This window comes from Pseudopodoces humilis, chromosome 14, assembly GCF_049639895.1.
Source record: "Pseudopodoces humilis isolate 2021_Gansu_Grassland_sample_001 chromosome 14, ASM4963989v1, whole genome shotgun sequence".
Classification (NCBI taxonomy): domain Eukaryota; kingdom Metazoa; phylum Chordata; class Aves; order Passeriformes; family Paridae; genus Pseudopodoces; species Pseudopodoces humilis.
This window is the reverse complement of record NC_142213.1, coordinates 7,733,860-7,756,667: the sequence shown is the minus strand read 5'-3', so window position 1 is coordinate 7,756,667 and position 22,808 is coordinate 7,733,860. Positions and strand designations below refer to the sequence as shown.

The 22,808-nt window shown below is 41.2% G+C and overlaps 1 protein-coding gene across 1 annotated transcript in view; it reads left to right on the top strand.

The window, feature by feature from the left end:
- The window catches only part of GLG1 (golgi glycoprotein 1), an 82,626-nt gene extending 59,963 nt beyond the window's left edge, over positions 1-22,663 (top strand). Inside the window, exons 9-26 of the mRNA XM_005526302.3 lie at positions 1,495-1,616; positions 2,237-2,338; positions 4,219-4,372; positions 6,051-6,188; positions 6,931-7,017; positions 7,913-7,975; positions 8,638-8,751; positions 9,150-9,238; positions 10,098-10,215; positions 11,211-11,303; positions 11,841-11,978; positions 13,266-13,389; positions 13,736-13,878; positions 14,095-14,196; positions 14,834-14,941; positions 15,568-15,688; positions 16,590-16,696; positions 17,173-22,663. Of these exons, the coding sequence (XP_005526359.1) occupies positions 1,495-1,616; positions 2,237-2,338; positions 4,219-4,372; positions 6,051-6,188; positions 6,931-7,017; positions 7,913-7,975; positions 8,638-8,751; positions 9,150-9,238; positions 10,098-10,215; positions 11,211-11,303; positions 11,841-11,978; positions 13,266-13,389; positions 13,736-13,878; positions 14,095-14,196; positions 14,834-14,941; positions 15,568-15,688; positions 16,590-16,696; positions 17,173-17,340 (2,091 nt within the window). The 3' untranslated portion in view covers positions 17,341-22,663. The remainder of the gene's footprint in view (positions 1-1,494; positions 1,617-2,236; positions 2,339-4,218; positions 4,373-6,050; positions 6,189-6,930; positions 7,018-7,912; positions 7,976-8,637; positions 8,752-9,149; positions 9,239-10,097; positions 10,216-11,210; positions 11,304-11,840; positions 11,979-13,265; positions 13,390-13,735; positions 13,879-14,094; positions 14,197-14,833; positions 14,942-15,567; positions 15,689-16,589; positions 16,697-17,172) is intronic.
- The last annotated feature ends 145 nt before the right edge of the window (positions 22,664-22,808 follow it).

The window sequence follows — 22,808 nt, the reverse complement described above, 5'->3', positions numbered from 1 at the left end:
TCCTGTGTTCCTCCCAGGCAATCTGTGGTCTCTCCTTACGACTACAAGTTTCCTATTGGATAAACAATTCTAGCTTGTATTTACTTCAGTCCTCTAATGCTTTTTGCTTGCCTGTGTTGTGTGATGTTAGGGCTTTGCCCCTGAGAGTTTCCTGGATAGTATTTAGGTGCAGACTTGGAAAGGTCGAGGAGAAAATTGTAACTGTGCTTTTGATTTAGTTGGGCTGGGGGCCAATGACAAAAAACATTAACTAAGCATCAAGATGTTCAGAGTGTATAGACTATTTGATGTTGGTGTGCAGTTGACTTCTCAGCAACCTCTTCCCTCCCCCCACCCCCTCTTCAAATTTGTCAGCTTAAAATGTTTGCCTGCCAAATGATGATACCAGTCTGCCTTTCATCAGTCCTTGGAAATCCTCAGCCTGATGGAAAAAATTAAGTGGGGCATGAGGATCCTTAGCTGAGTTATGGTCCAGAAGCTACCCTTGCCCCTAAACAGATTTACCCAAATTCTTTTCCCCTGGCCTGGCAGACACCTCCCAAATTAATGTTCATAAGATATGGACTGTGTAGAGTCCACATTTGATTTTGTAACATAGTGCTAAATTATGTTTTCTTATTAGTAAGAGAGAATTGTTCTTCTGCAGCTTTTGTCAGAATAGTTGTTTCACAGGAAGAAAAGACCTGATGGAACTGTTCATAATGTATTTACCTATGACAGCTAAAAGTATTTAGAAGGCATGAAGGGAGTGCTGGGATATCAGCTTTGGGTTGGCACACCTAGTCTCTAAATCTTTGTAATATTTTTTTCATCTTTCACTTACACTATGACTTCTCTTAAGTAGTTAAAACATGGTGTCCTGGATTTATTTTATGCCTTAGACACATACACAAAAAATGTGTACTATAGACCCTGACTTCTAAAAGCTTGAGTAGGCATCCCTGAGGAAATGTTACTTCATGGGGTATCAGAACAGGACATTTTATTCTGTATTTGAGTAAAATTTTTGTGTCCTTTCCAGGCAATTAAAAAACTAGTTTATTCTTTGTGGATATAGGCACACAATCTTCAGACATTGATTCAGTATTTTTGATTCAGGTTTCAGTTGTAAATAGTATTCATGAAAATACAAAAAAATTGTGTGTTTTGTATTGTCAGCCTTATGGAATGAGGCTACCATCAAAGTTTAAGATAGATCAAAAATACAGTAGGCAAATCAAATTTTACCTGTTGTGTTCTGTTAATTGGTATGGAGGTAGTCTAAGTTCTGTGTGTAACTGGTCCCATACAATGTTCCTGGGCTACTTCATAATGATAATTAGGGTCCAGCAGTGCTAGAGTTGGCAGCACAAGCTCTTAAAATAAAACACTACAGAGCAGAGTTCATGCATCATGGTGGTGTTACTGGCACAGAATTGCCACACTGAGAGGTTGTAAGTGCTCTCATTTATGTCTTTAACATTTGTTTTCCTATCCACAATTCCTTTCTTCCAGCTTCAAACCCTGATCCAGGAAACAGACCCCGGTGCCGATTATCGCATTGACCGCGCGCTGAACGAGGCCTGCGAGTCGGTGATACAGACAGCCTGCAAGCACATACGCTCTGGAGACCCCATGTAGGTGCCTCTCAGTCAAAACTGGTGCTTTTTTTCCTGTTGGCCATCTATCAAGGTTGTGTGGCTGACCAGCAGAGACACTAAAACCTGTCCAGACCAGTCATACAGAGCTGCACTGAGCTGTCTCCATTCTTGCTGTAGAAGCAGGCCAGTATTTTTATAGGAGGACTGGCTTAGCTCTGGTGAAGGATGTAGCTTTCACAGGCACTTAGACTTAAATTTGTAACCTTTGATGTGCTAATTTCTCTAACTATGTAAGTCTCAAGCAATATCACAAAGTGACAGGAAAGGCCAGGTAAGCGAACCCATACTGTGGAAACAGGTGTCTTCTTTGTCTTCAGGTCTGATAACATATTCTGCCCTGGGCCAGATTTTCTATGGAGGAGTCTTTATGATTTTGTTGTGTATCAGACTTGCTGAGATAACTGAAACAATGGAACACAAGAGGGTACAAATCTGATATACACTTGTTTTAGATGTAATCTTTGTGAAGAAAGATCTTCACCGAGTTTCACATCCTATCTATGGTTCACTGGAGGACTGATTTGGCAACATCAGCTGTTACAAGGAAGCTCAGCATGATTTTGAGTCTGTGGCCTGGCTCTTTCTTCTGTTTGCAGGATTCTGTCTTGCCTGATGGAGCACTTGTATACTGAGAAAATGGTAGAAGACTGTGAGCATAGGCTCCTGGAGCTCCAATATTTTATATCTCGTGACTGGAAGTGAGTATTGTAAAACAAGATTTATCTTCACTTGATGTTTGTATTAAGTGTTTGTATGTATTAGCAGTTCCTTGTAAAACAGTATAACTTGTGGTTGTTGTTCAGAAGAGAACTTTTAAGTATGCCAGGTCAGTAGGGTGTTAATGTTTGTATAGAACAGTAAAAGCAAAAGCTACTTAGAAAAGATGTGATGCCACTTAAATCTGGTACTCTTTTAGAAGTGATGCAGCCTTAAAAAGTGCTCAAGTTTGAGCTCTAAAATGCATTGCATCTTTAATTAAAGAATTCTGTCTGACCGTATTGAAGTCGAAGGTCACTTTTTCTGCAGGTGGCAGCCAGTTGTATCTGCTCTAAGTGCTACAATAAAGAACTTAAGGAAACCAAGTTTTTAAATATAACAAAGAATCACTGTGAGAAACTTCCTGCCTCCATTTCTGCCTTTTTTCAAATTCTCTAAGTGTGATTACAGCCTGTAGAGCAGATGTAATACCCTTCAGAGCACTATTTTTCCATCTTTCTCATCCAGACATGGCAGTGCTTTGTTTTGAATATGTACAAAGTCCCTTGTGTCAGTGTTGGTTAGGATGAGTAGAGAATAAATTTGATAAACGTGACCAGTGAGGAAAGAAAAAGTGTTTGGCTTGTCTTCTAAAGAAGATTGAGAGGTGAGGAGATAGACTACATTTAATGGGGTTACTGCAAGAAATTGAATAATTGTTCTCAGTGGCCACAAAGAGTGTAGGGCAAGAAGTCCTGGGCATTGATTACTGCAAGGAGTGTTCAAATTAAACATTAAGAAAATCTTGACTCGCAGCAAGTTGTGTATTTATGGACAGCATTGCCAGCAGCTGAGAGCTGATGTGCTCTGTGAACCTTCTTGTTTTAAACATAGGGCTTCATGGAGCAGGGAGTTTAAGGCTTTTTGGCTGTTCATTTAGTCTTCTCAATAATTATCTCCATAGGTAGACAAGAATACCTAAATTTTTCCCCCCCTTCCTGTTTGTCTTCATTGCTGGATCTTCTGCCTGTACTGTTTCCAGCAGGTAATTAATTGTTTGAGTCAAACTTAAGTGATTGGAAGAAGGAAGACTGATTATTTGCATTTTCCTGGGAGTAAGAATAATTCTAATTCATAATGCAGGCTGGGCAGCATTAGCTTATCTTTGTTTAACCACTGTTCCCCAGAACTGGCTTATAAATCTGTTGCACTGACTGTGTGTCTCAGAAAGATGCACAGAGTATAAGGGGTTTTGTTGTTACCTTTATCATTATCTATATAATTGTGTCCACTGAAATCACTTGATTTTTTTTCCACAATGTTAGTAAGTATGAAGTTTCCATTTTGAAAGGTTAGCAATAGTTTTCATGTAATTAGACATCATCTTAAGAGATCTGCACTTACATGCAAAGCAGGGGGCAGTGAGTTTGCTGTTGGCTCAAATCCAGAGCAGACAGAATCAGTCCAACTCAGATTTTTATGGAATTGGTGTTTCAGAATGGCAGCTGTACAAAGTACATGTAAGATATTACACAAGCAGAATGTGGTATGTACCTGCCTTTCTGCTGCTTCAGGACATCAAGGAGATGATTTCTTTTCTCATGTGTCAGCATTTGGCTGGCATGCTGCAGAAGAAAATGGGAGGTGCTTCAAGAAGTGTTTGAAAATTTGATCTGTAATTAAAGATTTTGGTGTTATTTAGGGTGTTGATTCCAAGTTGAATTAAGGCCACTTGTTGCTTCAGTAGGTCAGATGCTGCTGCTGAGTGGTGTCCTGGTGGTGCCTGAAACTTGAAGTGGATTTTCTGCCTCCAAAGCATTTTAGGATATGAAAAACATTCCCTGTTTGAATGAAGTGCCAGTGATAACTCCTCTGTTTGCAGACTGGACACAGTCCTCTACCGCAAGTGTCAGGGAGATGCCTCCCGCCTCTGCCATACCCATGGCTGGAATGAGACCAGTGAGCTGATGCCTCCAGGGGCTGTTTTCTCCTGCTTGTACAGGCATGCATATCGAACAGAGGAGCAAGGAAGGAGGGTAAGTGCTAATGGGTAACTTGCTGCTTGTTGATTTGTGGTAGAAGGGTTGCACACATGTTTGGAAGTTTGACACACAATGCTAAAACTGCCAGAACTCAGAAAAGCTACTTTAAATAATTTATTGTCAGTGGTAGTTGCACTGCTTCAAATGCCCAGCTCCTCCTCAAGGGTGCTCTGAAGGTCTAGGTGGTGGTTCTGGTAAGGCAAAGTAGGCCCAGCAGGATGACTGACCCATGTTACAGGCCTATGGAGAGAATTGTGTGCTGACACCAACTTATATTTCTGTTCAAAGTCAGTACAAGTCCTCCCTCATGTCTTTCCAAAGAGGAATGTGATTCTTGCACATAGTCAGCATAGATGCAAAATTGGTTTTATGCAAAAAGGAGTTTCAAGGTCAGCTTTCCTCAGCTGTTTCTAATGAAGTTTTGATTTGTGCCCAGCTTCAGATTATATTCCATTTAGATCTTCCTATTCATATAATGCACACTTCCAGTTCTTTGGAGCATGCTGTACTGATAAATGTGCTTATGCTGTCTTAAAGAAGACAGCAGGGATCTGACTTGCTGCCCTGCAGTGTGGAGATCCACCATAATCGCATTTGTGGTTGAGAGCTGCTCTTTTCAAGTTTGCTGCCCTCTCGTGCCTTTAGCAGGGCACTCAGGTGAAAGCACCTGGGTACTCAGTTCCATTTCTTTTGGCACTGTAGTGTACACAGTCCCTAGGAGTTGATGGGTTTACACAATGGCCCAGTTTAAAAATTAATTTCCACAGCTTGATTTAAAAGGTCTTTTGTGGCAGAGGTCAAGTATTGACTAAAAGCATCTCTTTTAGGAATATTTTTTTTAAAATGCAGTTTCTTCATCTGCTGAGTTGAGACTTTTTCATTCAATTTTATATTAGTGCTGACCAAAGAAATCAATAGCCACCCTGCAAATAATCTATCAGGGAGAGAAAAGGTTTTTAAATGTGTTTTTCTTTTGGAAAGGTGACTGAGGGAGCATCTGTCATTTTGAAATTTAGTCTTGGAAGCAAACTCATGGGAGGTTAGACCTGTATTTGTTTCCAGTGCTGTTAACAGAATGCTAGGTAACTTCCAGTGGTTTGGATTTTTAAATATATGAAGCTTTAAGCTTCAACTGGTGCATTTCAGGTCAGATAAGCATCACACCAGTAGCCCTTGGTTTCCTACAGTTTGTTTCTTCCTGTCTTGCAAGTGCTGACTCTGATGTGCTGCAGTGGGGATTGCTGAGAAGAAACTACAGCTGGACTGTGTTGCCTTATTCTGGGCTTCCTATTTGGTATTAAGGACATGAGCTGCTTGGACTTTCTTCTTCAGAATCTGTCTGTAGCCTCAAGTAAAGGTGTAGCAGATAACCTGGTGACCTCATCTGACATCTTTCATAAAGCAAAGTAGAGTTTTAAGAATATAAAATTAAACTTAGTGGAATGAGAGGAGCCTCTATCTAAACTAAATGACAGAGCTCCAAGTTCTTTTGGAACCCACATTTGTTGTGGGGGCCGTGGCAGGCCTGTGCTGAGCAATGCAGGACTTCCGTGCCTTCTGGAATTGATGATGGCATTTGTGGTCACTCTCAGAACCTTACCTGACGGCATCCTGTTTGCCCTGTGTGGATTTAAGGACCCCATATGCCAAACATTCCCTGTTCTCTTTGCAGCTATCACGAGAGTGTAGAGCAGAGGTCCAGAGAATCCTCCATCAGCGAGCCATGGATGTGAAGCTGGACCCAGCCCTCCAGGACAAATGCATGATTGACTTGGGGAAATGGTGCAGTGAAAAAACAGAGACAGGGCAGGTACTGCACACAATATCACTGCTACTTTGTTGGCAAAGCTGGAGGGGTGGGAAGGACAAAAAGGAAATAAAGGGACGTCTTGCTGCCTCTTATAGTGGAGAACGTGTTAAAAATTAGTGCAGGTTGAAACACAACCTGCACCAGACTGAGACAGGTGGTGCAAAGAAGCTTTGCGTGTTCAAATGTTAGCAGAATGAGAAGGGAGAAAGGAATAGTTTACCAAAAGGGCTTTGAAGAAGCAACCCTACCTGCCTCAACCTCTTATTTGTAATATTCTATTACAAGCTTGATATTTCCTACTTAAACTTTTGCTTCATTTCCATTTGGGAAATATTGACATCCTTCCTGTGTTTATAGAACTCAACTAACATCTGCAGCTGCTTAACAAAGTTTCAACAAATACTTTCATGTTAAATTGCTGTGCCTTAGGGAGGCTTGAAGTGCCCATCATAGGCTGGGTAACTAACCTCTCTTTAATGTTATGGAAAGGGCAAATTAAATGGGATATTCCAGAAGTGAAAGCACATCATGGAGCTTTTGGGAACAAATGGTAACATCCTAGACCAATATTTTCGATCATTACTGTATATTGTGTGTTCTGAGAGTGCTAGTGGAGGAGTGGGATTAAATGAGATTTAGGACTTCACAAAAAGGAGGGCAGTTTCACATGTGTAACCATGTTTTAAACTCAAAATTTCAACTTGGGTTCTTGGATCACACACTAAAATGTCTATTTCTGTAGGAGCTGGAATGCCTTCAGGACCATCTTGATGACTTGGTGTCTGATTGCAGAGACATAGTGGGAAACCTCACTGAGCTGGAGTCTGAGGTATGTGGTTTTCAGCCTGGGGTAAAGCTAATAGATGATCATGTCTAGTTAAGCATGCCATTTTAGTAGTGATGAAAAAACCTGAGGTTAGAGGAGCTGTAGAAATACAGCTAGGATCTGGGATGAAAATACATCCTTTTTACCCCATACAATGGTAGATTTCATGGAGGTTCTTGAGGAAGAGAAATGAACTACAGTTCAGGATTTTAGGCTGTTGATGGCATTTCTCCTGTTTTAAAGATCAATTGTAGCACTAAAACTAAAATTTGCACAGGAACCCAGTTAACTTGAACACAAGTCAAGATATGTGATGGGATTTGAGATTTTGGTCTTACTTACAGGTAGTTTTGAGTACTGTATTGCAACTTCCCTCCCAGTCACAAAAATTTTGCAAGCAATAACACCAGGAACATCAGTAGAGATTTCTAGTGAGGTTGGCAGCTTTACTTCTTTTATGAAGCTGCATATTTGACTGTTGAGACCCAGACTGTTCCCCATATCTCTTCAAATTTACACTGTGCCCTAGGGAAATTTTCCTTCCAGCAGTTAAAAACTTTGGTTTTCTCTGAACTATGCCAAATCTTCAACTCCTGCATAGGTGTAAGGTGATTTCTAATGCTGTAGCAGCCAGTTTGGAGGAGAATGACTGAATTATCCAAGCCAGGAGTTTCTGTGGAGACCAGGCTCTTCTCTTAAGCTGGAGGGCTTGTCTTGCATTTGCCATGTTGGCAAGAGTGAATCCTGGGATTTCCAGAGCTAAAGGGCAAAGCTGTTTGGATTGCATTTTTCAAAACCCTGTAAACTGGGTTGAGTTTGGGTCGTTATCACAGTTTTTTTCCAGAATATTTTTCTCTTGTGCATTCACTGTGAAAATGAAAAACTGTATTTTCTGCAGGACATTCAAATTGAAGCCTTGCTGATGAGAGCGTGTGAGCCCATTATCCAGACATTCTGTCATGTGAGTACTCTGTAATAGTGTGGATATCTTTGAGGAAAAACTCAGTGGGAAAGGTTAGAGAGTTTTAGTATTAGTTCCTGGTACACTTCAAATATAAAATCAGAGGTAATAATTTCCAAAAGTCTTTAATTAAAAAATTACCCTGAAATAAAAATTCTTAGTTCCACCTGGTATTTCTGCTTTTGTCAAAGTCCTAGCATAAAAGCTAGTTTGAAGATGAAAATTGCTCTGTAATTGGCAAAAATCACTCTACAGTGAGTTAAATACTAGACTTTTTTCCTTCTCCTTTACATGCAGGCAGTGTGTCTAACCACTCTACTCCGTGCAGTTGCTCAGCACTGCTGAAATATCTTCACTGGTGTAGGGCTGAGTAGTTAAGGAGCAGAGAAGGCACCTACTTATAATGTCATGTAAGCACTGTGTTTTTGCAGTGTGTTCTCCTGACTCTAAAGTGTGTGTGTTTCTGAGATGGTTCTTAACTGTATAAGCATAGTTGTGTACTGGAGTTGTGTGGTGCAACTCAAGGGTGGTCAGTTAATAGTGAGCTCACCATGGAGAGTGGGACTGTAAGTTCCATATTCCTGGTCACAGTGGGCCAAAACAGCATAAAACCCATGACTTGTAAAAGTGTTTAATTTTTATGCCTTTCATCTCTTCTTCAGGAGGTTGCAGATAACCAGATTGATTCTGGGGACCTGATGGAGTGTCTAATACAGAACAAACACCAGAAGGAAATGAATGAAAAATGTGCAATCGGTGTTACTCATTTCCAGCTGGTGAGCAATGCTTTTCTCTGCTATCAGTGGAAGCCTGTCCTGTTTTTTCAGGGTGTTGCTGGGAATTAGCTAATTATGAAAACGCTCCTTTGAAATAGATTTTCCACTGTATTTAAAGTGCTTTCGTGAATTCAGACAGTTGTATTTGCATGCCTGGTCATAAATGGTCATTTCTGGAGATGATTTCTTTTCAGCCCTTCCTTCCTCCCTGGCATTTGATAGACAGGTCCCAACTTCTTCAGCATTGCAGCATTCCCCTTACTTCCACATTAATATGTTTGAACAAAAGTATGTGCTAATTGTGTGGTTCAAAAAGTGTTCTTTCAGCCAGCGCTTTGCTGCTTCTTTGTTATCTCCAGATGACCAGAATTGTTTTTCTCGCCATTTTTTTCTTGCAGGTTCAAATGAAAGATTTTAGGTTCTCGTACAAGTTTAAAATGGCTTGCAAGGAGGATGTGCTGAAATTGTGCCCCAACATCAAAAAAAAGTATGTATTGCCTGATCAAAGAGCAATCTAATTGTGTAAATGTGTAATTAAGTGGCAGGGTACTTCATGATAGGACAGAAGCACTGGACTTCCTTTAAAGGCTAATTGGTTTGTATGTGTTCCCTTAGTGACTGTGTTCTGTGGAAGATTAAGGTAGAGGCCTGCCTCTTAAAATTACTTCTGCTTTACTCCTGGATAGAAGCCTGTCCTTATTTTATATGCTGTGAAATTAGCTAATTATTACAATTAATGGATTGCATGTCCCAGGATGTCTTATATCCTTGCTAGATTCATTGTCTTCTAAGAGGCAGGCTACTGTTGTTCTAGTTGCTGATCTGGGGAGGGAAAACATCCCACTTGTTTTATCTGGTTTATTCACTGCATTCTAAGGGATTTTTTTTTTATGTCCTACTGCAATACTGTAAGGCTAAATTACACACAAGGTCAGTCCTGTTTATGGATAGCAAGACTATTTGCATTTTATGAGGTAAATGCCCTTCCCATAGTGTAAAAGGATTACTTGCAATGTTATGTAGGTATTCACCTTCATCTGTTTCTGAGATGAAGCAAAGCTTTTCTGAAGTGCTGACATGACTTAAGAGAAGAAGTCTTGCTGAGCAGAGGGGTTGGTGGGATTTTGAAATGTCTTCCTGTTCGCTGATCTAAACTCCAGTTTAAGTTCTAATTTTGATCCAGTTACTCTCCATAGAACTATACCCAGAAATAAGCACAGATGCACAAGAACTTTATACTGTGTTTGGATTATTGGAGTCAGTTTCTCTGGTGTGGTAATCCAATATCAACCTTGGCTGGCCTTAGTGAAGGGTGTATGAATAAAAAGTTGTGTTCTTTTCTGCAGGGTTGATGTAGTGATCTGTCTGAGCACAACTGTGCGCAATGATACTTTGCAGGATGCCAAGGAGCACAGGGTCTCTCTGAAGTGCCGCAAACAGCTGCGTGTTGAGGAGCTAGAGATGGTAAACATGCCTGAAACTCTTGTCCTCCCCACTCTTTTAGTGAGGTCCTTCAGTTAGAGCTTCCTGGTTTGTCCACCTTTGGGGGAAAAAAGGAAGCTCATTTGCAAGATGCATCTTATTTATTTTTCCACTTTTCTTACAATATAAGGTTCAATTGCCCTTCATGATGAAAGTACTGATTGTCTGCTTTAATGCCTTAAATATAGTCTCATGGAGGCTAAGGCAAGCTAAATGGTCATTGGGATTTCAGCTAAAGTGATTATGTTTAGTGTTAGACAGCGACGTGCTACACATTCTGATGCCCTTAACATCTTCTAGGAGAGAACAAAAGCTTCATTTTACAGACTGAGGAAACAAGCACAGATGAAGCAACTCAACTCCAGCTGCTCCAAGTTGCTCAATGGATAAATAGAACTAGTGTTTGTTCTGGTAGGCAAAGCTGCCTCTCAACTTCCTGCTGCAGTGCTTGCAGTAATAAACTCTTAAGGTCTTTGTCCTGTAGATACTGTTTAAGTGTCAAAGCTTCACCTTAAGTAGGTCCATATCGGAAGAGGCAGCACTCTTGCCTTTGTATGGAAAAATTCAGATGTTTGGCATCACCAAAACCAGGAAACTTCATTCACATCCTCCAGGTCACCTGCTAGATGGGTGGCTGTTAATGCATCCTTTAGCTTTCATGTGGAAAGAATTTAGTTGTCTTGGACAGTTGTGATGATGCCCTTTTAGGAGAAGCAGTGGAAACAACTTGCTAGCTCTATAATTTGATTTAAATTCTTTCTTCGATCTAAAAATCTGACAGATCGTTGCAGGGAATGTCAAAGTTGATTTCCTACTAACACAGCTTTTCATACCCAAGATCCTTATATTCAAAGTAACTGAATGCCTGTTGTGAGGGTTGCTTGCTTTTTGTGAGTAGAGGTCTTCAGTTAAGAGGTTAAAAAAGTAAAATAATCTTGAGTCCTACTTTAAGGCTCATATTGTAATTTTTCCTGCAGACTGAGGATATCAGGCTTGAACCAGAACTGTATGAGGCTTGTAAAAGTGACATCAAGAATTACTGCCAGAACGTGCCCTATGGCAATGCTCAGGTAATGGAATTAATTAATAATTTACAATTTAATTTGTACTTTCATTTCAGAAAACTTTTGAAGAACACTTTTGCCTGTGTAAGTGCAGCTTGAGATTTTCATTTTGATATCACTCAAATATTTTGGTAGTACTTCAGAATGTTAATTTCTTTCTTTTCCACTGGCACACAAGCATTAATACTGGGTGAATGCAATGCTGTGAGCCCTTTATTCTTCAGTTTATGCTGGTTTTAAGCTGTTAGCAGCTGGTTACTGCAAATGTTGCTAAAGATTTCATAGGCATAATGTCTGCAGGATGAGATTTGTGGTTCTGGAATAAGTCCAAGAGACCCTCTTCATCTCCTTAAATCTTTGTGAGAAAAGATGAGCTTAAAGCAAGTCCTGGAAATAAGCATTGGTAATGACTTTGATAAAATCTAGGCATTGGGAACTTAACTGCCCAAATGAGATGAAGATGATGATTAGGGGAACACGTGGCTGCGTATGACAGAATCGTATCAACAGTGTGTCCATTATGCCTGCAATATTGTGTTGTAGATTATTGAATGCCTGAAAGAAATCAAGAAGCAATTGAGTACACGGTGCCACCAGAAGGTGTTTAAACTGCAGGAGACAGAGATGATGGACCCAGAACTGGACTACACTCTCATGAGAGTCTGCAAGCAGATGATCAAGGTAATGGTCGTGTGCTCATTTCAGAGGGTGAAGTTGGGATAAAAGAGCTCAATCAGCTTTGAGCTTCCCATAGAGGCTTGTTACAACATTTCTGTGCTTTTTCAGAAGTATGATTGCTTTTTTGCAAAGTAATCTGTTTCTTAACTCTGAATCAGGCTGAGGTTTCTTCAGGGCTTTTCTCTTTCAACTTCCTAATCAAAGCCTGTGCACTAGTAAATTTGTCTTCCTAACTTGCCAGCAGAATTGAGGAGGGAATCTGTGCTGAGTCTCCTAATACAGTTCTCATCCAGTCAGTTTGGATTTGGATTGGCTTTTAGCAAGGATGAAGAAGTTAGGAGTACAGAGAAGAGTAAAATGTTCAGGTCACTGCTGACCTGGTGCACACAGACTTCTATCAAACTGCTAAAGCAGGCAAAATCTATGCATAATGCATAACTTAGAATTACGCAAGTGGTACCATGTAGAAAGCAACAGTGAATGTTCATATAAGACACTCTTTCAGAGCAGCCAGAATTCCAAGCCCTGAAACACTAGTGTGTGTGGTCTGTATGCAGTGCCCTGCCTTCATAATTTGGCTAATGAAGAACATCTTGAGAGTTATTTGCTCTCCAGACACATGGTTTTATAAAGAGACCTGTGATCTCATCAAAATAGTGAGGATTTGAAGATGCAAAAGCCTTAACTTACACCCATGGAATTAGTTTCTAACAAAAGAAATTAGTACCTTATCTGAATTTTGGGTAAGCTGGTTCACTTTTGACTGTCTTATTCAAGGTGCAATGGGCTAATTGCTGTCAATGAGCTTCTCTCTGCTATCTCCTTGTATGTGGTCTTAGTTTGCTCTGAGTGATACTAATGAAGTCTTTACTGTTGCTTTGTCCAAGCAGCATTTACACAGAAAAGCAGTATGTGTATAGTCTTAAAAGATTGTTTCTTTAATTTGTAAAATAAATGGAGACAAAAGTAGTTGAGAATGAGACCTAATTTGGTGGGTATTTCTTTCCAAGTGTGCTGTTTCTTAAGAATAGAAAATAAAGGCAATTTGCTCTTGATAAGGCCAGTCAGTACTGTACAGTTCAGTGCATAAGCAGACACATTAATGGCCATAGTCAATTCAGGGGAGTAGCAATGGTATGTTGGGGCTAGGCAGTGTGGCTCTATACCTCTCTGTGGGACAGGTGATTATTCCCTGCCATGAATTGGAAGCTGCTTGTTGGGTTTGGGTTTTGTTTTTTCAAGTGCTTTTAGTGATGCAACTTGTTGGGTTTTGGGGGGATTTTTTTGTAGCGGTTTTGTCCAGAGGCGGATTCAAAAAACATGTTGCAGTGTTTGAAACAAAACAAGAACAGTGAAGTGATGGATCCTAAATGCAAGCAGATGATTACAAAGCGCCAGATTACACAGAACACAGGTATCTTCTTCTGAAATAAAAACGGAACTTGCTTGCCTGAGGTGTTCTGCATGGCAGGAAGAGTATCAGTTTTGTTTTATTCTCCTTTGTTGTTTTCTGTGTACACACTAACCTTAGTCAAGTTCTTGAGGGACAGCATGTGTTGTTGAATCTCCCTTATTCCTGAAGCTCTTACCTCACAATTTGAAATTCTATTATGAAAAAAATACTATTTTTCCCAAAAATTATGTTCATTGATGGTATAATGTCATCCAGGGAATTTCTATCCTATCTCTTTCAGAGTGTTATGCTCTTTAATCTGAAGAGATGTGTACTCTAATGAAGTTCTGTCATCTCTCCTGGTTAGATTATCGCTTAAACCCCGTGCTCAGGAAGGCGTGTAAAGCAGACATACCAAAATTCTGCCAAAATATCCTGAATAGGGCCAAGGATGATACAGAGTTGGAAGGACAAGTCATCTCATGCCTGAAGTTGAAATATGCAGACCAGGTGAGTAGAACTGGTGCCTGCAAATGAGAAAATGTGTAGACCGTGCTGATCAACAGTCACAGAATAACAAATCATATTTGGGCTTGTGGTGTGTTCAGCGTGTGTATAAAGAGACTTTTATGTTCCTATAGAAATATTATAGAATACAGGTTAATGTACAGTGTGGTTGATTTCCAAAGGTCATTGAGTGAGTTAATGACTTTCTCCCCTAAATAGCGTCTCTCTCCAGACTGTGAGGACCAAATTCGAGTGATAATCCAGGAATCAGCCCTTGATTATCGGCTGGATCCCCAGCTTCAGATGCACTGTTCTGATGAGGTAGGAGAATAACTCCATAGCTACTTTTTCAGGATGAAAGCTCCCTTTTCGTGTAACAGACTTTTGTTTCTCAAAATATGCTTTCCTAATAAGTAAAACAAAAAAATCCCTTTGAGCTGCTTCTAGGTAGTCAGATTCTCTGCTTGTGACTCTTGTCCAGTGCACAAGAATTGCAGTTTGCTGTGCAGTGCTAATATGAAGTTAATTTTTTCATCTGGGATCTCTTCAGTATTTGCGACTATGGACTTCTTTCCTGTTGTGACAAAAAAGTCAGTTCTCTGGTCTTGTCAGCCTTAACTGGAATACTATCAGGCTTTTTTAGTTTTCACTTCGGGTAACAGAGTTGGTCATCTTCAAGGGTTACTTATTTAATACTTTCATATTCTTTCCCTGCTGTTTTCTTCTCTGCCCTCCTCCTCAGTACAGCGATATTGACTTCTTGCTGCTGGGTTTCAAAGGGTTATGCATATTGCATGAGCCAGGCTGCATTTGGCTTTGGGGATTTTGGGGGGAAGGAATCTCATCATGTATTCTTTAGCTGCACCCTGCGATGAACTAACATATTGAGATATAAATGGGCTAAAAGGCAGAATCATTGTTGTGAACTACTTATGTTAAAACACCTCTTTCAAAATAGATTTCCAGCTTGTGTGCAGAAGAAGCAGCAGCTCAGGAGCAGACTGGGCAGGTAGAAGAATGTCTGAAAGTGAATCTTCTGAAAATAAAAACTGAGATGTGCAAGAAGGTAAAGAAAATAAATTGGATGTGCTCTAAAAAGCTCCCATCCCTGCAGAAGTCTGTGATTTTTCCAGATCACAGCCTAGGTCATCTTCTAGCTAGTATGAGGACAGAGTGCTGAAATTTCCCTACGCATCTCAGTTCTGGCCTGCAGTGATTCAATTCCATTTCAGTTTGCCAGTGAAAATTGTGTTGAAAGTTCCTCCTTTGCAATTCCAGACTTGAATCCTTTCTTGATTATGAAAGGTTGCCAAAGGTTCTTATTACTAACCTGTTTCTTGATGCTGTCTCTATTGCAGGCTTTCCTAGGCCCAGACTGCGTGCTTGAGGGCTGTATGAATTGTGCCATGGCTATGGCACCTCATTTCAGTTCTAACTGAAGTAGTCCTGGCATACTGACTTTGTCTTTTAGATTAATATGAGTATTTTAAGGAACGTTACAAACCAGGACACTTAATTAAGCCTAAACCAGCATTCATATTATGTCCTTATCTATATATGTCCTTATTGAAGGACAGTGGTGGATTTTCTCATGATCCTGGATTTGAAAAGATGATATTCCTTTCAGAGACATTGATCAGCATGAGTTTTATTCTGTCTCCTTTTTCTGAGATGTAATTTCCTCCTCTGCAGGAAGTGCTCAACATGCTGAAGGAAAGCAAAGCAGATATATTTGTTGACCCAGTGCTCCACACAGCCTGTGCCCTAGACATCAAACACCACTGTGCTGCTATTCCGCCAGGGAGAGGACGCCGTAAGTGCCTGTGCTGTACTTGTGTAACCTCTCACTCTCGAGATACTTAACCTGCATTTCTTACCAGAGTAATCTTACTCTTAAGATATTTCCACCAGTCATTTGTAGGCAGCAGGATGGAACAGCAGAAGTGGTAGATGGGTGTCAATAAGTCTTTCCTTGTGTCCAAGTCTGTAGCTTAGAGAGGGCTCTGCCTGTAAGTGCTTGAATTGACAGTTGTGCATTAGAAGTCTGGGGTTGGTTTAGCTAAGTCTGTGGCCTGTTTGCTACAAGCTAAATAACTCTTCACTGCAAAGCAGGAAGCATCTAATTAGGGATTAGTCAAGTATGGTAGCATGAATAAAAAATACAAAATTTTATGTCTGTGTCTTATATGAGCATTTAAACAAGCTTATGAGTTAGTTGGCCAAGTCCCTCTGTTGGCATCAGAACACTGTGATCCCATTTCCTTTTCACAGGACTGTGTGAAAAGTCAGGAAGTTAAACCTTTTAAAATATATTGTTCGAAAGAAACTCCTAACAAGCCTAAGGAGATAAGGCTGTGTTTTCTGAAATTAACTCGATCTTAGCTCTCTCTAAAGGCTGGTGGCATGGAGTTCAGAGTGTACAGCTCATTGAAAGTGCAGATTTATAAGATTTCATAAAATCTCATGTAAACCACATGAATTATATATTGGATACGTACTGTAGTTTCTTTTTGGAAGTCAGAATTCCTTGCATCTCCAAATGCAGTACTGATCATGAATTTTGGTGAAATTGCTAGCCTCAGGGGTAGTCTGCCAGGTCTGTTTAGAAAGACTTGTAACCATAAGCCTTCGTGAGAATGGAAGAGCCCCTCTCTGCACTGCGTTATCAAAGCCACTGTTTCTGTTTTGTAACACCCATCTTCTGCACATTACAGAAATGTCATGCTTAATGGAAGCTCTGGAAGATAAGCGTGTGAGGTTGCAGCCTGAATGCAAGAAACGCCTTAATGATCGTATTGAAATGTGGAGCTATGCTGCAAAGGTGAATATATAAACTATTTCCATTTTTTATACCTTTGATCTCTCTGTTGCAGAGTATTTATGAAAAACTTCAACTGTAATGAAGTTCTTGTTTCTGAATGAAGTGTAGTATTTTGAATTTGGTGCAGAAAAACTGAAATCAGGTTGTCTTGGAGGTTTACGTCCTATTATCTGTGTCTCAGATGCGTCCCTAACAATGCAGAATTAAACTATCTTTTGTGCACACAGGGCTTAATCTCCTGCAGAGAACGTGCGGGGCAATGAAATAGGGGCAGGAAAACTTCCTGTTATAAAGGTGCCTCCTGAACAGCAGTTCCTTCAGGTGACACACTGCGGGCCTGCTTTTTTTCTGGTTCAGGACAAGTCTGACAACGACAGGAGGCAATAGCAGTACCTGACACTAAAGCTGGTAAATGTCATGGCTGAGGGTTGCATGGAAAGCACAGCTTGGCTCATTTATTCCCTTTTCACCTCCAGGTTGCCCCAGCAGAAGGCTTTTCTGACCTTGCCATGCAAGTTATGACCTCTCCTTCCAAAAATTACATCCTGTCTGTGATCACGGTTGGCATCTGTGTACTCTTCCTCATCGGCCTGATGTGTGGACGCATCACCAAGCGGGTGACAAGAGAGCTCAAGGACAGGTAGAGCCTGGATTGCCTGCTGAAGAAATGCCTGCCCAGTGCCCAGTTTTGTACAGCCCTCCTCTGTATAGTCTACCCACCCCCTCTTGTGAGAGGAGAAAAAAAAATTAAAAAAAAAAAAAAAAAATTAGAAAAGCAGCAGGTGTTGGCTCAGTTTTCCCATCCTGGATCTCATCCATGGCATCTTCATCCTATGAAAGTTTGTGTGCAACATTGGCAGCCCAGCCAGCAGCTTTTGTTACCCCTTTGTTAGCAGACTCTCCTTTACCTGCCTGTAGACAAGTCTCTGTTGTACTGTTGGAACTGCCTTCACTCTCCAAATCAGACTGATATGACCTGCAGCTCAAGCAGTTTTTAAGTAAATTTTTAAAGACAGACATATTCTGCATACCGACTATATGATTTAGGTTATGGTTCATACTGAAATCTAGTCATCCTCTGTGGCTGGGTGAAGTTGAGGCAGGAAATTAAAGGGTAAATTGCATCTTACACCACAGTTGGCCTTGTTTTGGACATCTTGCTCGTCTGTGTAAAGCATCTTCAGAGCATAGTCTTGGACAACCTAAGGACACCAATCACTGGTGTCATCTCCTAGTGAATATCCTGCTTTATGTGACTGTGGATTTTTTGGCTGAAAAGATGTCCTCCCTTTCTTCCTCTGCTGCTCGCAAGATAGAATAAAATACTGACCAGGATTGAATTCTCATGTGAACTGTACAACCTGTATTTCAGTAGATTAAAGACACGATATAGACACAAGGTGTGTAGAGCCTGTCAGTATCCAACAGTGTCAGTGGACAGGAAGTGCTCTGAGCTCAGTCAACATTTTATTAGCGATGATGCAGAAAATTCTAACACTCCTTTTATTTTACCTTGCTGCTGCTAAGCTATTACCCTCCCAAATTAACTATGTGTAAATGGTATTGACACACTGACAGTGCAGTGCTCTGTCAGTGATGCAGAAAGCACCGGACCACTCAGCATCCTCTCTCTCTGTATAATGGTTACTTGTGGATTAGCACAGTGGTTTGTAGCCACACTCTGGGTCTTAATGGTTTTCATCATAGCACTGAAGAGTGGTTTTCATTTCTACAACTACAATTGATGGTGATAACACCTGGAATTTTCCTGGGATGTAGGACACAGGTGCTGGTCCAGAATGCCAAGCCAGAAGTGCAAGGAAGAATGATAGTGTGGTATGAAAGGCAGAAACATCTGAATTTTTAAGGGAAGTAGCTTTTAGCTTTTGCATAGTTACCATCAATATGTGCATTTGTGCTATGCATAGTTATACTTCCAGAACCTGATACTTGCACCCAAGAGCCCAAAGAAGGTGTTTTGGAAAAGCACCAGTAGTTGTGGCCTCTTCTTACCATCATCTGTGTTCCTCAAGTACAAAGAGGTGTGGAGCTCATAAAACAGGTGCTTTGACTGAAACATGGAATGTGTTGATGAAAATCTAGAAGAGGCTGCACGAGGGTCAATGTGTACAGGAGGATATGTTTTATTCACCTTTTAGATGTGCTCACCTATGTGTGCTGTGGTAAAAACCATGTGCCTGAAACTGTCCAACTTAGGCTGATGCTTGAACCATAACTTTATTTTCCCGCTTAGCACACTGCTAGGTAAGACCTGGCATTTCAGGTTCTCCGTATTGTTCTCTAGAAGAACAGTGGAGGTGGTTTTGAGACACTCTTGGTGTGGACCAGCTTATTTTGATGATGCTGTATACAGAATGGCATATACAAAAGACTGTGAGCTTTTGCTAAGACTTTTTGCTGAAGCTTTTTGCAAGCATACCTTCATCCTGCTCTGAGGATGGTGGCAAACTAATATGGGTTTAGACTTGCTATGCTAGTGAGTCTCAAAAATACTTCTGGTTTTGTAGTAAAATACTATGAACACAAGCAAGCAGCAGTGAAAGCCTGAGTGATGAAGTTTCAGTGGAGTTAGTGTATGGTAGTATTGCAGTTAAGTGGTGAGGTAGAACTGAATTTAAGCCTGAATTCCTTCTCTTGCCCCTCCTCCATGGTGCTAAGGGAGCTTGCCTGGCTGTCTGTCAGCATGAAGTGGAGCAGAAGAGAAACAGTTAATCGGGTCTCTTGAGGTAGCACAGGTGTGTAACTCCACAAATACTAGTTTGGCATTTAGAAGTGTGTGTTGTATCACTTGACTGAGTGTTGAAATGACTGTTATCATGATGGGTGTGCTCAAAGAGCTGCCAGCAAGGGAAGTGGGATCTTGGTACAGCCTTGCTTGCTGGCATGAGTCCTGCTTCTCCAAAATGTTTATCTGGCATAATTAAATTGCCATTGGAGGGCTTTTTTTAAACTGTTATGACTTTTTGAGAAGGCATTTTGTAACCTTATTAGCTTAAAAAGCCTAATTAGATGGTTTGTTGTCTAGAAATAGAATCTTCCATTAAATTCCAAAAAGACATTGCCGTGAAAATTGTAGGTTTGTAGCCATAGTTCCAAATGTAAACCCTGTTCAGTTCTGAAGGTGACTTTCTTTACTTTCAAATATAAGGCTTTCTGGTTTTGTTTTTCTTTTTTAATTTGGAGGAGGTTAATGGTAAGGGTGCTGCCTGGAGCATGGCATCAGGAGTCCATGCTCTACAGTGGTGTTAGTCTGTGGTTGGTGGTGTTTCTGCCTTTGTCAGGCTCACAGTTTCAGAGTGAGTGTGCTGTGATGGTGTGAGAGGTGTGTGGCCTGAGTCCTTTGGAAAAAAAAGTAGGATACTAAATAAACCTTACGTCACAGTAGACACAGATCCACCTTTTAAAGGTTGGCAAGGGGCCGAGGCCATTTTATCATTGAGGATGTTATCTTTTCATGTTTTAAAAAGGGGTCTCCTACCACTTGTGATGACCAAATCTGCTTTTTTTTTTTGATTAAAAATCTACCAGTCAGTCTTGAAACATTCTCCTCCTTTTCATGCATACCTAAAAATCTAGAGATTTTGCAAGCACAGAAACCCACAGGAGTACTCTTCCAAAAATAACCTGGTTGTGCTGTTGCCAACACATCATCTTGCCTGCATATTTTGCCTATTTCCCACTGCAGGTAAAGAATGAAAGAATCAGAGCCATAGAACTGTTTTGAGTTGGAAAAGACCTTAAAGCTCATCTCATTCCAACCCCTGCCTTGGGCAGGGACACCTTCCACACTAGACCAGGGTACTCAGAGTCCCATCCAGTCTTGTCTTGAACACATAAGGGATGGGGAAACCACAACCTCTCTGAGCAACTTCTACCAGTGTCTTACCACCCTTGTAGGTAGGTGTGAGAAAGGGTTGTAAGAAACACTACTGTTGCCTTGAATTCAAGAAAGCCTTTTTAACTTCTCTGATTTAACAGGGAGTGTTAGCAGTAGCTGCAGTCAGCCAGGAGAAGTGGGTTAGTGTGGGAGAGCCTGTGGTAGTCTTTTCATGACCCTTACCTCTCACTGGAGAAGTCTGCCTTCCACTGAATGCCGTTTAGGAGATGATTGTTGGTTGGGGTTTTTTATTTTTCTCCTGATCATCACAAAACCTTCTCTTGGGAGAGCTTATTCTAGACTTGATGATGATGCTGGTGCTCAGGGCATGGATGGAAGAGCTGGATGTTTGTGATCTGGCAAAGCATGCAGCTCTCCATTTGCTTGCTGCTGCTGCGAGGGTTAACAAGTTAGGCTTCCTAAATGATGGCATGTGTGTGCACGTGTCAGGAGCTGTGCATGATGTGCACCTCTGTACTCCACTTCTGCTAGCCTGTTACAGTTCATTCTCATTCACAGTAATAAGCTTATTTATTGTTTACTTAGTGAGTCTAATGAAGTCCTTTTGAGAGTTTCAGCTTGGGATTCTCCTGCCTCACTTTTGTCATTAGGCTGCCTGGAGTAAGTCATCTGTGTGGGAACAAAATTCCTGGCACCTGAAGTGTACTGACCAACAGATTGGGTTGAGTTATCCCTGTGTCTGTGTCACTGCAAAGGGCTGGAAAGACCCTAGTGAAAGTTGAATAATTCTGTAGCAAAATATTAGCATTTCTCCAGAATCTGACACTGTGATATAATCAGTGTTGCTCTGAAAGAATCCACAGTAAGTGCATTGTATGGAAAATAGTAGTTGTGACTGTCTCAAGTACGGAAACTAACTGCAGGTAGGTAAAGAGGGAAGAAATGTGACAAGCCGGAGGAATCACTGGAATCCCATAATGTTGTAGAGGAATTGTGTTCAAGTTAGATGGCGATTTCTGTTAAACCACAATGTTATTACTTAGTGAAAGAAGATTGTAGGGTTTTTTACTTTATCAGTTTTGTTTGGGGGGGGATAAAAAAAGGTAGTTTTGAGGTGTGTATGAGTGCACGAGTGTGGTATGAAACCAGAATATTTCATCTAGCACTTCTGTCCATATTTAAAATACAGCTCTGTGGACTTAAACAGCTGTAGTGTGGGTTTGTGTAAGAGCACGTTCCTCATTCTGGGGTTCAGATTCTCCAGGCAGCTCCCAGGTACTGATCTTTGCACAGTGTCCCTGTTTGGGAGCCAAACCTGCCATTTTGCTTCCACCGATGAGTCATGGTTAGAGGGGACCCGAATCACACCTGCACCAGAGAGAATTCAACTGGCACGGTGCTCTGTTCTGTGCTGGTGGAATTCTGCATCTGTACCGATGAGTCCCTGAACGCTGCCTGGGATAGGGAGGAGTAATAACGTTGCTCTTCACTAGCCAGAGGCAAGATTTTCTCCTTGCACAATACCCAAATCTGATTCCGTAGCTGCCCAAACGCCAAGATCCCTGCCAGGGTGAATCGCTGCACCCTGAGATCCCACCCCTGTTGCCCTTGTGTTGACTGAGTTAGATAGAAGTGCCCGCCTAGATCTCGCCTGGGGAAATACTGAACTAGGAGAAAAGGGAAAGGTGTGCCTGCCGCTGGTAGAAGCGGGGGATCGGAAGCTGTGAGTAACGCGTGTGTTGGACTGGGCACGAGCCGGGTGCAGGGGGAAAGGGGCTCCCCGGCACCCCGCACTGTACAAAGCACACCCAGCGGATTCCTATTGTACAGCAGATGCTGTTTGAACGTAGTCTCTCTTTTTTTTATTATAATTATTTTTAAATGTGACATTAACGAGACTTTTTTTTGTAAATTGTTTCCCCTTTCTGTGTATAAATCCTGGCCGCTCCTTGTTTCAGTTGTTTTTTTTGGTGGTTTTTTTTTTTTTTTACATGTCCATGCTGTGTAATTTTGAGATGTTACTGAAATTCTGAACATAATAATGTGCATTTTTTTTTTCTGTACAGATGAAATGGGAGAATTTAATAAAAAGAGTCTGCAGGTTTGTACTTGTGGTGGTTTATTTCTGAGAGGACGCGGGGCGGGAAGGGGCGGTTGTTTAGGGGCGGGGACTCGAGTTGGCCACGCCCCCATGGCTGGGCGGGGACGGTGACGCACGCTCAGGGGTGGCTGTCGCGCGGCGGCCGCGGCCGT